The sequence below is a fragment of the Diadema antillarum genome, unplaced genomic scaffold (genome assembly GCF_040938485.1).
Source record: "Diadema antillarum isolate AM-2024a unplaced genomic scaffold, OU_Dant_1.0 seq00001553_RagTag, whole genome shotgun sequence".
NCBI lineage: Eukaryota > Metazoa > Echinodermata > Echinoidea > Diadematoida > Diadematidae > Diadema > Diadema antillarum.
In genome coordinates this window covers 734,281-747,990 of record NW_027272282.1, presented here as the reverse complement: position 1 = coordinate 747,990, position 13,710 = coordinate 734,281, and the positions used below count along the sequence as shown (strand labels likewise).

Genomic DNA, 13,710 nt, shown 5'->3' with positions numbered 1-13,710 from the left:
GATGAAAACAAGTTGCATTTTTTGTGCATGCAGGCGCAAGGCGACGATTGATCTGCAGCTCTGCATGCTCAGCGCTACTGCTAGATAGCCCGCGCGCGATATAATGTAGCCGGCCGCCGCCGCTGCGCTTGCATTTGCATGCGCGATATGCATATTACAGTTACTGTATATTTACGTACGTGTGTGTACAAGTACGTTATATACAGCACAGTAGGATTAGTTGTGGTAGTAGTAGCCTAATTCGATCTTTCACGATCTACGGTAGATGTGACGTGAATTGTTTCTCAGATCTCGGATACAAATACATCTAATTCTGGTCTAAATTAGCTAGATATCTGTCTAACAGTAACATGACGGCTACCTTGGATAATAGATCACTGTTTTATCAGAGACTGAAGTGGACTAACTTGCACTGAAGAGTGTACATGTACCATACCCCATGTCAGGATCACTACATAGTAGGAACAGCACTCGGAGTCGGAGACAGAAAGGGTAGGCCTAAGTGAAAACATTCTTTGCTAAAATCCTCTGTAGGATAATAATGATGATATTGAATGTCCTATTTTCGATTAATACAAGGAAATATTGGACTCGCTAAGCAAAATATTGGACTCGTCTTCGACTCGTCCAATATTTGTGCATAGCTCGTCCAATATTTCCTTGTATTAATCTCAAGGCCATCCAATATCATATAAGTAATCACACCTATCAGTAGAAGACAGCTGGATCCTTTTTTTTCCCCATTGATTCCCTCTTCCCAAACAAAATAAATACATGTATGTGACTATCATCCATACACAATACCATCCTGGTCCCAAGGTTAATAATATTATCAGCTCTTTGCTACATTTCCACTCCTTCATAACTCTCTCACATTGACATCCTGGCAAGTGAAAAACTAGCTACCACATACACTCAGTACCACATCATATATATATATATAGAAGCTATGTTACAATACTTAAGTTTTAAAATGTCAATAAATAAGGTTCTTGAAGATTGCGGCAGGCTTGTTGATATGCTTCACACCACTGCATCAACATTTCTTTCCCCAGCCAAATCTTTGATCTGTATGAAAGAAGAAAGACATAAATGAAAGAAAGATATTCATTCAGAGGGGTGAAGGTTCAGATGTGTGTTTCTTCAATTTGTCTCTCTCTTTTAAATCTAATTCATAAAAGGAGACAAACTGAAGAACACACACATGAAGAAAGACATATTCACCACAGATTAATCATGATTTAACTTTCTGCACACCGGTACATGTATAAGATGTACAGTGGAAACTCGATATAACGAGATGGTCGGGACCGAGTCATTTTCCTCGTTATAGCCGATATCTCGTTATATCAGTAGGCATAAAAAAGCATGACATAAAGACATTAATTTGCACATGTGGGACTACCCATCATCTATCAATCAATACTGATAACTTGATAATGTGTTTGAGGGAATTACTCACCTTTATGGGTAAGAAGATGTTTTTCACCAATGAAATCCAATATCAAGAATGTGTTTCTTATTAATTGTTGATGTTTGAATTTGTAATTTCATATAGCTTGCGATTGTGTCAAGATCGTATGTGGATTGGTATGTGTGGTTATTGTATGGGTGTGTGTTGTGTGTGGAATATGGTCTGCACAATGCTGTGTGTGTATGCGAGACATTCTGTATGTACAATATGACTGCGTGTGTGTGAAGATGGGGAATTCCCTACGTAGAAAGCCAATCACAGCATCAGATTGCCTCACACCTGCTAAACGTCATGATCATGTCATGTACATGTATACATATGGCCGTCCCACCACATTTTTTGCATGTATTAGTGTGCGCGCACACACACACACACACATACACGTACAACATGCGGTGCTAGCTGGAGTGAACTGAAGAAAATGTGTGTGTACAAGACAGTTTTTGGCGCATCGAGCTTTACAATCTCGGAAGGTGATACATTGTACAGGCGAAGTAAAGTTTTACCCGAAGACATTTTGCTTTACCTTGCTATAACAGGTTTGATTGGCTATGTTTTTCTTTGTTTGGAAGTCACAAAATTTATCTCGTTATAGCAGTTATTTCGTTATAGCCGATCTCGCTATAAGAGTAGCATTTTACATAGACTTGTGTGGAAGGAAATTTGGGACCGGGAAAATTTCCTCGTAATAACCGATATCTTGTTATAGCAGTGTTCGTTATACCGAGTTTCCCCTGTACTACCTTCTAGTCAACGTGTTTAATCAATTAGATCATTTGTAAAATATAAGTGATAATGAAAAGAAGGCTATACTAACAGAGGAGCAGAACAACCTTTCAAGAATAATGTCATCTACAAGTTAAATTGTGGCAGCCTGCAAAAGACTAGGTTACCAACTACACAAACTTGATACTACAGTGAGTGTCGCTACTACATGTCACATAGTTTGTAAAAGGAATTCCTTTAAAAAACAATCTAGTATTTTAATCTATGTTTCACGACATCATCAAAAATGACTGTCACTGGGAATTTTACAAACCTTTAATTAAGACATGAGAGTTAATTTTGTGTACTCTCATGTGAACATTCACCATGAATACATGTCAACTTTTTGATGTCACACAATACCACAACAAAAAGGTTGACAAAAAATCTGGCAAAGAAACTTTTGTAATCTCAGGTATGTTGGCAATTCTTGGTACAAGAGTGGGACAACAAAAAAATTTGGCAAAGAAACTTTTGTAATAATAATAATAATAATAATGATAATAATAATAATAATAATAATAATAATAATAATAATAATAATAATAATAATAATAATAATAATAAAGGACATTTATATTGTGCAGCTACTATAATAATATACTCTACTGGGAATTTTTTTCTATTTAGGTCTTTTGTTTTAACCAGTAATAAAGAGGGGTTGCGCGCCCGGTGCACTGCCCTCTGGATCCACCACTGATATCTGACACATGCTTTGCAGTTTACTATCAAGCACAGAGGCAACATCGTAAGAAAATCATTTAACTCTTACCAACGATGTCAAGTTTGCACAAGGGACAGGTCCTCTTATTCCGCAGCCAGGATTCGACACACTTGTTGTGGAACTGGTGGTGGCAGGGGAGCATCCGAATGGTCTGCCAAAACAAAATACAGGGGAACTTCATTAGAATGAGCTGCTTGGGATCATGGAAATTCCCTTGTTTTTTCATATACCTTGTTATATCAGGGATAAAAGCAAAGGGAAAAAAAAGGAGTGGAAGTTGCAAAATTACCGTTTATCATCACAATCAGGTATCTTGCAATGTCCGACCTCATTATAATGAGGCTCCAGTAAATTGATATCACAAAGGGAATTGGGGTGAAAAAGTTCCTATTTTCCGTGGAAATTTGGGTAATACACACTAAGTGTGGCATATCCTGGTCTCACTTCATCAAGGTCATCAAGGTGGAGATCACGCCATGGCCATGGAGGAAATCAAACACATAACCCCAAAGAGTGGGGAAAAGGCATGTGTAACACTGATGTAGTTGTTGATGATGATAATGATGATGATAACTACTATTATGATTGATATTAGTGTCATTATTATAATAACAACTCTAACTCATTATTACAGGGGATTCCTGTTACAATGACGTTCTTGGGACAGGCAATTTTCTTTTGTTGTATCGAAATTTGGTTATAACCTAACAAATGAACAACAAAAGACATAAAATGGATAATACAATGTATTGCGGTCTGAATTTTTACTTCATTGGAACCAGAATTTCGTTATAATCATGTTCATTACAACGGGAGTGTACTGTATTATCATCTTAATTGATATCATTATTACTATCATTCTATTATTATTACTCCTACTTCTACTACTACAATGCTAATTATACTCTTTTTGTTTTACCACTACTACTACGTATAGACAATGTCAGCACTCTTCTTCCACCTGGTATTCTGGCTTTATCATTACCTCAGCAATGCCAGGTATATTAACTATGTGTCAATGGAGATGGAATGAGTATCAGATCTCTTTTAAAGGTGTATGCTCTGGACAGGATGTGGACCCAGGACCTTCCAGAAGTTAACAGATCTGGATTCTCATCCACTCAACCACAGTACCTTTACATAAGGCTAGGGGCTCTATGATTCTGATATATCACACGATTTGAGTACTGTATACTCCAAATATTTCAAGAGATTTTTATTTTCGCGAATTTCATGAGTCGGGTGCTATTCGCAAATTCAAAGGCATGCGAAAATATCAACTCTGATCCCGGCATGAATGTGACATGCATGCATACATTTCTCCGCTCAGTACTGTACTCCACATTCGCCAATTTAACCACTCGCGAAATTGTCGGGAAGTCCGGATTCACGAAAAATCAGACTCGCTAAATATATGGCATATACAGTATATCACATGACATGAATGCATCACACTCACTTGCCCCTTGTGGAATTCGTCCAGGCACACCGCACAACTGTCAGGTGACTCTGAGGACTGCTGGTAACGCTTCCTCTTGTACTTCCAGACCGGCATACGGGACATCGCCTGTTCGGCTAACCTCCGTAGTGACCCCTGCACATATCATGCGAGAACAGAACATATTTTGACAGGTTGTCTTTACCAGAGCATTTTACATGCTGAAGCTGTCAATCAAAACATATAGATTATGACACTTTTATACTTAGTAGTATTGTTGTCTCTTTCATATACAATGATGATTAGAACTATTACCATCATAGTTACTATAATGTTGGGATACAAACAGGGAGTGAATTACCAGATCTTCAATTTTAACATGAAAGTACATGTGTAAAACACTGCAAATATTTGAACCTGACCCATCTTGTTGCTATACTTTCCATGACATGTCAAACCACTAATAGCATCATGGAAGACAATTGCATAAACATAATAACTCCATAGACATGTAGTATACATGTATCATTTATTAGGAAACACAATCTAAAGTTTGTAAACTAGCTGCTGCTGGGGTTTAAGTACATATACTCATTTGAATGCCAACATGTTAACCTCAGTGGTCCTTGTTTGGTCAGCATGTCACATTTTCATGAAAGTTTACTCTTTTTTCTGTAGAATGTAAGTCTCTGTAAAGTTTGATTAATTGAAATATGAGTACTCGCCTCTAAATCTTCATGATTGTTTTGCCCAAGGTGCTGGACCTGTATTCTTCCTAGAAACACATTGACGATATAGAAACCAACAGCAAGGGATACCAGACTACGCCATATCCAACCAAATCCATGCTGAAATGAAGACAAAAGGAGACCATAGGGAGTTATTTCAAGAGTTTGCCTGAAAATCATCTCCACACTGTCAGTCTCGTCTTCTGGTAATTATAGGTCTAAGCACTGCTGGAACATAAACATATCAACTTTTATATTCTCTCAGCCCCACCACCATCCCCCCCTTCCAAAAAAAAAGAAAAAAAGAAAAAAAAAAGGAAAAGCAAATAATTCATATTTGAATTTATAGGTTGCCTTATCAGAGCCAATAAAAGGTAATTTAAATCACTATACAATACCATAATAATTTTTACCATTTGACCTGAAGATTAAACATCATGCCATTAAAGGGTACATGAAAAAAAAAATTAGACAAAGTAAAATTGTTAAAATCTGAAGAACACCTTGTGCCTTCTTTCCACAAAATATCACATACGCCACATGCCCTTCATAACTCTTTGTCACAATACATCTCAAGGACATTCTGTGTCTATAAATCCTTTATGACCAGAGAATTAATTTCTTTTGAACAAACTGAATACAGAACTTACATTTTTAAGCAATAAAAACAAAGCAAAAGAAAAAGCATTTTGCTAATTCTTGGAATCTCTAAATCCCTTAACATTGTTAAGTGAAAAATGAATACACACACAAAAAAAAGCCCTCACTCAGTTATATTCCAAGTAACAATGAATGAACAAACTTCCATGTATGTTACTCACTGGAGTACCATACACAAACTTACAAATCACAAAACTATGAAAAAAATATGAACACTTTAAAAAAGAACCACATATACATGTATAGTGTATTTGTCAGAAGTCTGATCTTGCAGTGACTTTTTTTTTTGGCTGCATCTCTCTTCCACACACACTGCAAAGTGTCTTCCTCTACGTGATAACAAAAAGTGATAGATTTTACTATACATTTTCACTTTAAAAAAATAAAACAAAAGCAAAAAGGACTCAGTCAACATCAAAGGTGCACTTCATAGATGTTTTTACTTTATAAAAATTTTCAATGATGGCAGTTGCCCATGGCAACGTCAATACTCAAAACTGATTGGTTAGTTCCTAGCCATATGTCACAGTAACTCTGACAATTATGACTGTGATACTTGTACAGTGCACTCCCGTTACAACGAACACGGTTATTACGAAATTTCGTTATAACGAAGTAAATCTTCTGGTCCCAAAATTATCACCATTAAAGTCTATGGTACAAAATTCGCTTATTATGAACACGGTTATAGCGAAATTTCCATTATAATGAAGTCTTTTCCGAGCGCCACAGACAAAGAAAAACAAAAGAAATGTGCTCTGTTATAACGAAATGCGAATTGCTTTCGAAAATACATAGCGGAACAAGCATTTATAGCGTCTCTGCATGGGTGAACGCTTCACACCACTGTGTGTTCGCTCCTTGTGTCACGCACAGTTTCTGAGGGGAACTTGCATTTATTATTGTAATACAGTTATCCCATCACATTTCACATAGCTTTCCAGTATATGATGAGTATTCACCAAACATAATATGATATATATACGTGATTCCTTGTTTTCGTTATATATTGTATTTGTTCGGTTATAACGAAATTTCTTTATAACGAAAGAAAACTGCCGGTCCCGAGCATTTCGTTATAACGGGAGTGCACTGTAGTATACTTACAAACTGCTTTATGAAATGGGTCCCACATGTAATAATAATATTGCTCACAGACTGATTTTGACTGTACAACACCCAGCACACTCTCTATTCAAGAGTAAACTACACAGCTCTCGTACCTCAGCCGAAGCATGCAGTGGGTCCAGGCAGACTGTGCCTTCCCACTCCTTGAATTTACTGCCTCCACTTGAACGACCACAGGTCGACCACAAGGTCAGCTTTGGAGCAGACTACATTTCATAGAACAAACAAACAGACAAAATATATAAACAGGACAGATAGAACAAGAAACAGATCTTGAATAAGAGGGCCTACATAATGAATAGATAAGCATTGCCACATGAGATAGTGAAATCATGATTTCTAAAACCCAAAATACAAATATTCAGGATAATTCAATATGATGACTATTGCGCTCTTTACACTCGAAACTGTAAGTACTAAATGTAACACATTCTCTCAATGGGGTGACAGGACTTTGTTTCTCAAATTTTGGCAAAAATGACTTTAAAAAAAAAATCAATCATAAGATAATCAATTACTGTCCTGACTGAATCCAGGCTGTCTCACCCCAAATATAAAGGAAAAGCAATCCATTTTGTTAAAGTGCTTTGGTTGCTATTTTTTCTCTCTCCTGAATGTTCAAAATTATTTTTAGATACAAGGTTTGTTGCCCCAAGAGCAATATGCTCTTGTTATTTTATAAATATGTAACTTTCACGAGTTTGAATTGTAACATGTCCCAACCTACTGATTTCATTGCTATGTGTCTAAAGTAGGACAGCACAAGCAATATGAAGAGCATGGTAATACTCACTATTGTTTTTGTTTTGGCCGTTGATTCTGGTTTGGATGTGATTCTGACTTTCTGTCTTCCTTTTCTGCAAAATGAAATAAATCACATTAGGTACAGTATATCATATTCTTTAATACCCTTGCATTCCATGTTTTTAAACATACAATAACAAAGTCAGCATTCAGTGTTCTACTATAATTCATGCAATCTATCTAGTCACTGATATAACAAAGGTTCTCCTAAATTTTTTTTTTTCACACCAACGACAAAAGGACCATGCAACAGTGTCAACTGAAAGCTAACCAAAAAGCACTTAAAAATATCATCGAGTAACACACTGAGCTATCTTGTATGAAAATACTGACAAAACAAACTTACCGTAAATCAACACTTCTTTGAAATTTTTTGACTTCTCTTGGGTCAGAGATGAGAATTATTGGTGTGTCTGTTGTCAGATTCAATTCAATCTGGGAAAAGAGAAGATTACATGCAAAACTTGGTCACGTATTTCCAATAAACTGCCGACAAATAATCAAAAAGCATAACTGTTCCATGAATATATCATAAAGTATGTGAAGTACAGTTGAACCTCATTAAAATGAGGTCAGATTTAGTGGGATACCTGATATCAAACAAGGCATTTTGCAGGTCCCATTTCTTTTATATTCTTTTATTTCTATCCCTGATAAAACAAGCTACCTAATTTAAATGTGAGTAGACCAAGTTCATTATAACAAGGTTTCCCTGCACAATGAAGATTTCAACACAGGAATCTCAAAGCATGAGTGCAAATCAATGTGGAATTTAATCTTCGTACCAATGTCTTGTTTTAGTGAGCTGTGACATGATTGCACACCTTTATAGGGAACTGACTTGAATAATCTACTCTGCCTTTATTTCATTAACTTCTTTTTTTCTTTTTTTTTCATGGGGGAATGAGGAGGACCTCCCTCTCCTTTCACCTGGAGAGACAAATGAATGGCTATGTTTCTATGAAAGAACCTCAGTATGTAAGCAACAATAGGTCAAAACTTATGTGGCAAGATTTTTTTTTCTTCAGTGTATTTTCCTCTCATCGGCCATGCCTATCACACAGCCAAATTCTTAGGAAAACAACAACACACACCAGCAAACATGAATGCATTCCATTCCTTTTTGTAGCTACTGACCTCCTTGAAAAGTCCAGGGTTCAATGCCAGGACGAGAAGAGCTGAAGCCCCAAATAACATGGCCTGTTTTACCTGTAATAAATCACAGAAATTTGACATACTGAGCATTGACAAAACTCTGTCTACACAATAAGAATGGTCAAGACATAACAAAACAAACACACATTACTGATGCACATACTCTTTCCATCCTGTTGGCGAGATGTTCGCTATACAAATGCTTGATAAAGTCAACTGGATATTAGGTTGGTGGTCCTGAAATGGTTAAAAACATGCTTTAATGCAAAACAAAAACAACCAAAAAAATATATCTTGGTTAAAGCTTGCGGATATGGGCTACAGCCCCCACTTTTTTGACTTGTCAAAAAAGAAGCAGACGAAAAAAGAAAGAAAGAAGAAAACAAAATAAATCGGAATAAAATCTCAACACCCATACTTTGGCGAAGATTCCATCCCGAGATTCTTCCCTAAGCGGGGGTTACTATGAGTATGACCTTGATCCCCCACCCTGAAAAATACTTTGCTGCCTGTGCTATAATGGTTGGACAATTTGGAGCAATCTCAGACTGTCTAAAATGACTGGGCTGGGGAAGTAATGATGAACAGATTTGTCATGCCTCTAATGGAGACTAAGAATGATGATCTGGCTTACAAAGTACTTTTATTTAGTTTTGTTCGAGCTATCATTCTAAGTAAATTATTTGATTTAATTAGGATAAAATAGGATATTTTGGGATAATTCAAATTTGAATGATGTCCAGGCTCTTAACAACTACAACAACAACAAAATAAGCAACCTGCTCCAGCAGTGAGCATCCTGTTCCTCCTTGGGCTCCGGCTGGTTCCTCCAGGGGAGGGAGATGGAAGATACCGATCCAGTCCTCTTCCTCTTCACTCTTCTCCTCCTGATTGTCACCATCATCGCTGTGATATGATACCACATCACCTTCTTGATCACAACTGTTTGTGATCTGGAAAAAAGGGGAAACAAACACATTATGACCATCAAATAAAGTGCATGATTGCCCACATTTCTAAGCAGACTCAATCCAAAGTGGCTTGGGCACTAGACTCCATATCTTGATTGTCAGTAAATGAAAATAAGCAATTAATCACGAATTGCATACTGACATGACAAGCTTTGTGCATCCAAATACTACTTAATTGTCACTCTGAAGGCTATGGAATTCATCACTTTCAAAGCACTGTTTCCATGTTTTTAAGCAACATCGTATGTGCAAGAATCGCAAGTTAATCTCACCGTTCTCAAGACACCAGTGACATTCAGTCTATCCGGCCCACTGCCCGCATACGACCCCTGGATAGCTGCTCCACCGGGCTGCACCCGTATGACAGCTTCGCGTTCTCCCGATACGAGTTGTAGCAGGAGCGACAGAACGAGGGCCCAGCTGGATAATTTGCAGCTCGTACAAGCATTTGCCACTGACCGTAGACTCGTTGAGGAACCAGTGCTGAGAGGTGGCAACAGCATTTTGCTGTTTCGCCTTGCTTTTCCCCAAGAAGTTCTCCTCATTTTGACGTATTATCAACAAGGGGTATGGGCAGAGAGACACATAAGCAGTTGTTTATTGTAGTAAGTACAAGTGTAAGATGACCCTGTGATGCTGCTACGATTTTCGATACGGGGTGCTGAATGTCTGCGATAAACATAACCGTAAGAAAGGACACCAATCTTTTTACTGTGTTATCATTACGTCACAAATCCACAGCTGCTGACAGAAAACCCAAAAACCTTTTTCTCACGGACAATAAGCTGCCAGACGAATTCCTTCCGACTCACTGCGTAAAGTGTGTGTGTGTCTGTGTGTGTGTGTGTGTGTGGGGGGGGGGGGGGGGGGGGTGGGGGCAAAAGAGATACTTTTCGTTTTCTTCTGTAGTAAAATGCTCGAACTGGATGCTGCTGAATAATAATTATTCCCACAACTTCAGTATGAACTCTAGCTTTCACTGTAAAAAGTAAGTAGAAAAAAGACAAAAACCAAAAACCATTATCAAACCTAGATATTGTAAGATATTATGATTTTTTAATTGCTTTGTCATGTTTTTTTTTTGTTGAAATTATGATTCTAAAACCTGATTTTATTTTTTTGTCTTGAATCTAAGCTTTCTAAATTCATTCTTCCAACTCGGACAAATAGAATGATAACTGGTACTCCAATATGTAATGTGATTTAGCTCGATCATTTGAGGAGCGATTGCTACAACTACTCATCATGGACATAGGGAACAATTGAATTTCCATGTATTTTGTCTGTTAAGGTAGTGATGTTTTAATATTCCTATGTTTGGTTGAAATGAGACATGAAGTCTTTTCTATCAAATATTTGATGATAATAAGCAAATATATACCGGTACTAGGTCTATGAAATAATGGTTCATATCAGCAGCATGAAAAGGATCATTATCACAACTTGAAGCCACCAACTGTTTCTCCCTAGAGTTCTTGATAATTGTTTTCGATGGGACATATCTTCAATCCCTCTTCCCAGTCAATCTCATTGAAACTTACTTGAGTCAAATCATGTACTCGGAGTATGTGTAAATTCAAATCTATGAAATATATGAAGCATCCTGAGATATAGGCAGCCATCTTAAATCTTAACATGGCTGACAGGATAAGCATCCATTGTCAAGTGTCCTGTGTCATTTTTTGTTTCCTCTTGAAATTCAAGTTCCACTTCAAATCAGTCAGTATGGTATGTTTGTTCCTTTAATCCATTCCTTACTGGATTGTGAGATCTAAGCAGGCTTTGTACAGCTATCACACAATTAGACTAGTGCGCAATAACATCCTTTTGTGTATGATGTAACAATGCTACATAGTGTGGAAGCAGACACACACACACACACACACACACACACACACACACACACACACACACACACACACACGCACACATACACACACACACACACACACACACACACACACACAATCAGATATGGACTGTAAGTTATAAACAGCACTTTTCTTTTTCACACTTAAACAAGGCACCAGGCATCTTTTGTTTGTGACTCACTCAAAAAAAGAAACACCAAAATAAACAAAAACTATTAAACAGCAAAGATGAAGGTGTAATCTTTCTTGAATCATTGTCCTATCGGACTGCTATGAGGTTTTGTAATATACCAGCCTCTTTTCCCTATGGATCCTTGAATTCAACCACTCCTTTTCTATTAAAGGAGACCTCCACATGGTTTTCAGAATTTAGAGTGATTGAGGTGAGGAATGAGAATGTTTCCAAAGTGTACATTGTATAACAAATTGCAATGAACAAAGATGATAACATGACAGCCTCACCATAAGAATGCATGAGTTGGGGTTCAAGGAAGCAGAATAAAAGAAGAAGGCATGCATAGATTTCACACAGGTGAACTTGTTAACAAGCGGTATTGTAATGGATTTACACTGCTACATTTCTGAAACATGCGAGGCTCCTTTGTCATCAACACTGTTCAGTGTAATTTGTTTGAGATTTTTCATAGTATAGGTTTCTCTGCTCAAGGACCACAATAAAGTCCACAAATCTTTATATGGAGCTGGTGATTTATGTACTACATGATGTGAAATTATGAAAATCATCTGGAATGCCCCTTTAAAAGGAGATCTCAGTAGTTTCCAGCTACATATTATGTAAAAATGGAGATTTTCCCCATGAGTAATTTTTCATGCTTACCCGGGTAAGATGAATTTCGAGAATTCTTGTGTGTTTTTAATTCTGTGGAATCAGGACATTAACTACTAGAACATATGGCACGCAAAAATATTTGTGCACTTTTATTTTCACGCTAGCTTCTGGTTGAGCGAAATGTGCAAAAATTCCTCTTTTACTGGGTTGTAAATGAATGTCTCCTTCATGACACATTATTCCTCTCTCTCTTTCTTTCTCTCTCTTTACTTTGCCAAGAGAATGATGAAACACCTCACACTTATATTATCATATTTAATCAAACAGGAGAATAAAAAAACAAACAAACAAACAAAGCATGATGAAAAATGCATCCTAAGTACACATCACACTCACGTTGTGGCACTATTTTTTTATACAGTGAAGAAAAAAAATCACACAAACACACATGTGTTGCAGTTCTCTCAACTGTAATGTACAGTCGAGAATTTAATAACATTCCCAGTCAGTGGCTCTTTTGTTATCATTGCAAATGCAGATATCTACACAAAAGAAACCATTATAGTAGAACACAAACTCTAAGAGAAACACTAACAGAGTTCACGTCATGTTGATTCCTTCTGAAGATACTTTTTTAAAGTAAAATCTAGTGGCTAAATAATTCTGAAACAATACACAGAAAATATGAAACGAATATCCTTTGCCACCTTGAAGAACCACAAAAGCGTACTCATGACTTCCCCCTTGGTAATGGAAGAAAAAAAAATATCCTAAAACAACACAAGTGTGACACAAACATTAAAAGATTTTTTAAAGGATTTTTGTTTTTCTCAAAATGAATTAAAACTGTATGTACACTGTATTGACCGCTGCCTCATAATCGTTGTTTTTGGCATGTATGAGATTTCTCATTAGGTTGTCTGGTTCAGAGACAATAAAAACAACCTCCATTTACCTTTGGTATTGCATTTTCAATAAACTCAACCCAAAACAACTTTGTTGCAGATAAAAAAAGGGGGAAAAAAGTCAATGCTGAGTTGCAGTTTTAGCTCCAAACGGGATTGCAAATAAAAGTTACTCAAGGAAAGCTGAATATAAGACTATATACTGTGAAACAAGAAATATTCGCTGTATGAAATTTCAACGACTTGCCACTGGCATTCAATGCATCTATTATAAACAAGAACTTTTGCTTGCATTTT

At 36.9% G+C, this 13,710-nt stretch overlaps 1 protein-coding gene across 1 annotated transcript; it reads right to left on the bottom strand.

The window, feature by feature from the left end:
• Positions 1 to 762: 762 nt before the first annotated feature.
• Positions 763 to 10,392, bottom strand: LOC139710678 (RING finger protein 215-like). The gene is made up of 10 exons (XM_071622600.1): positions 10,120 to 10,392; positions 9,656 to 9,829; positions 8,859 to 8,930; positions 8,068 to 8,156; positions 7,711 to 7,774; positions 7,013 to 7,123; positions 5,127 to 5,249; positions 4,423 to 4,557; positions 3,012 to 3,114; positions 763 to 1,068 (listed from the first exon to the last, which is right to left on the bottom strand). The coding sequence occupies exons 1-10, from the start codon at positions 10,390 to 10,392 to the stop codon at positions 1,037 to 1,039; spliced, it is 1,176 nt and encodes a 391-aa protein (XP_071478701.1). The 3' UTR covers positions 763 to 1,036.
• Between the last annotated feature and the right edge of the window lie 3,318 nt (positions 10,393 to 13,710).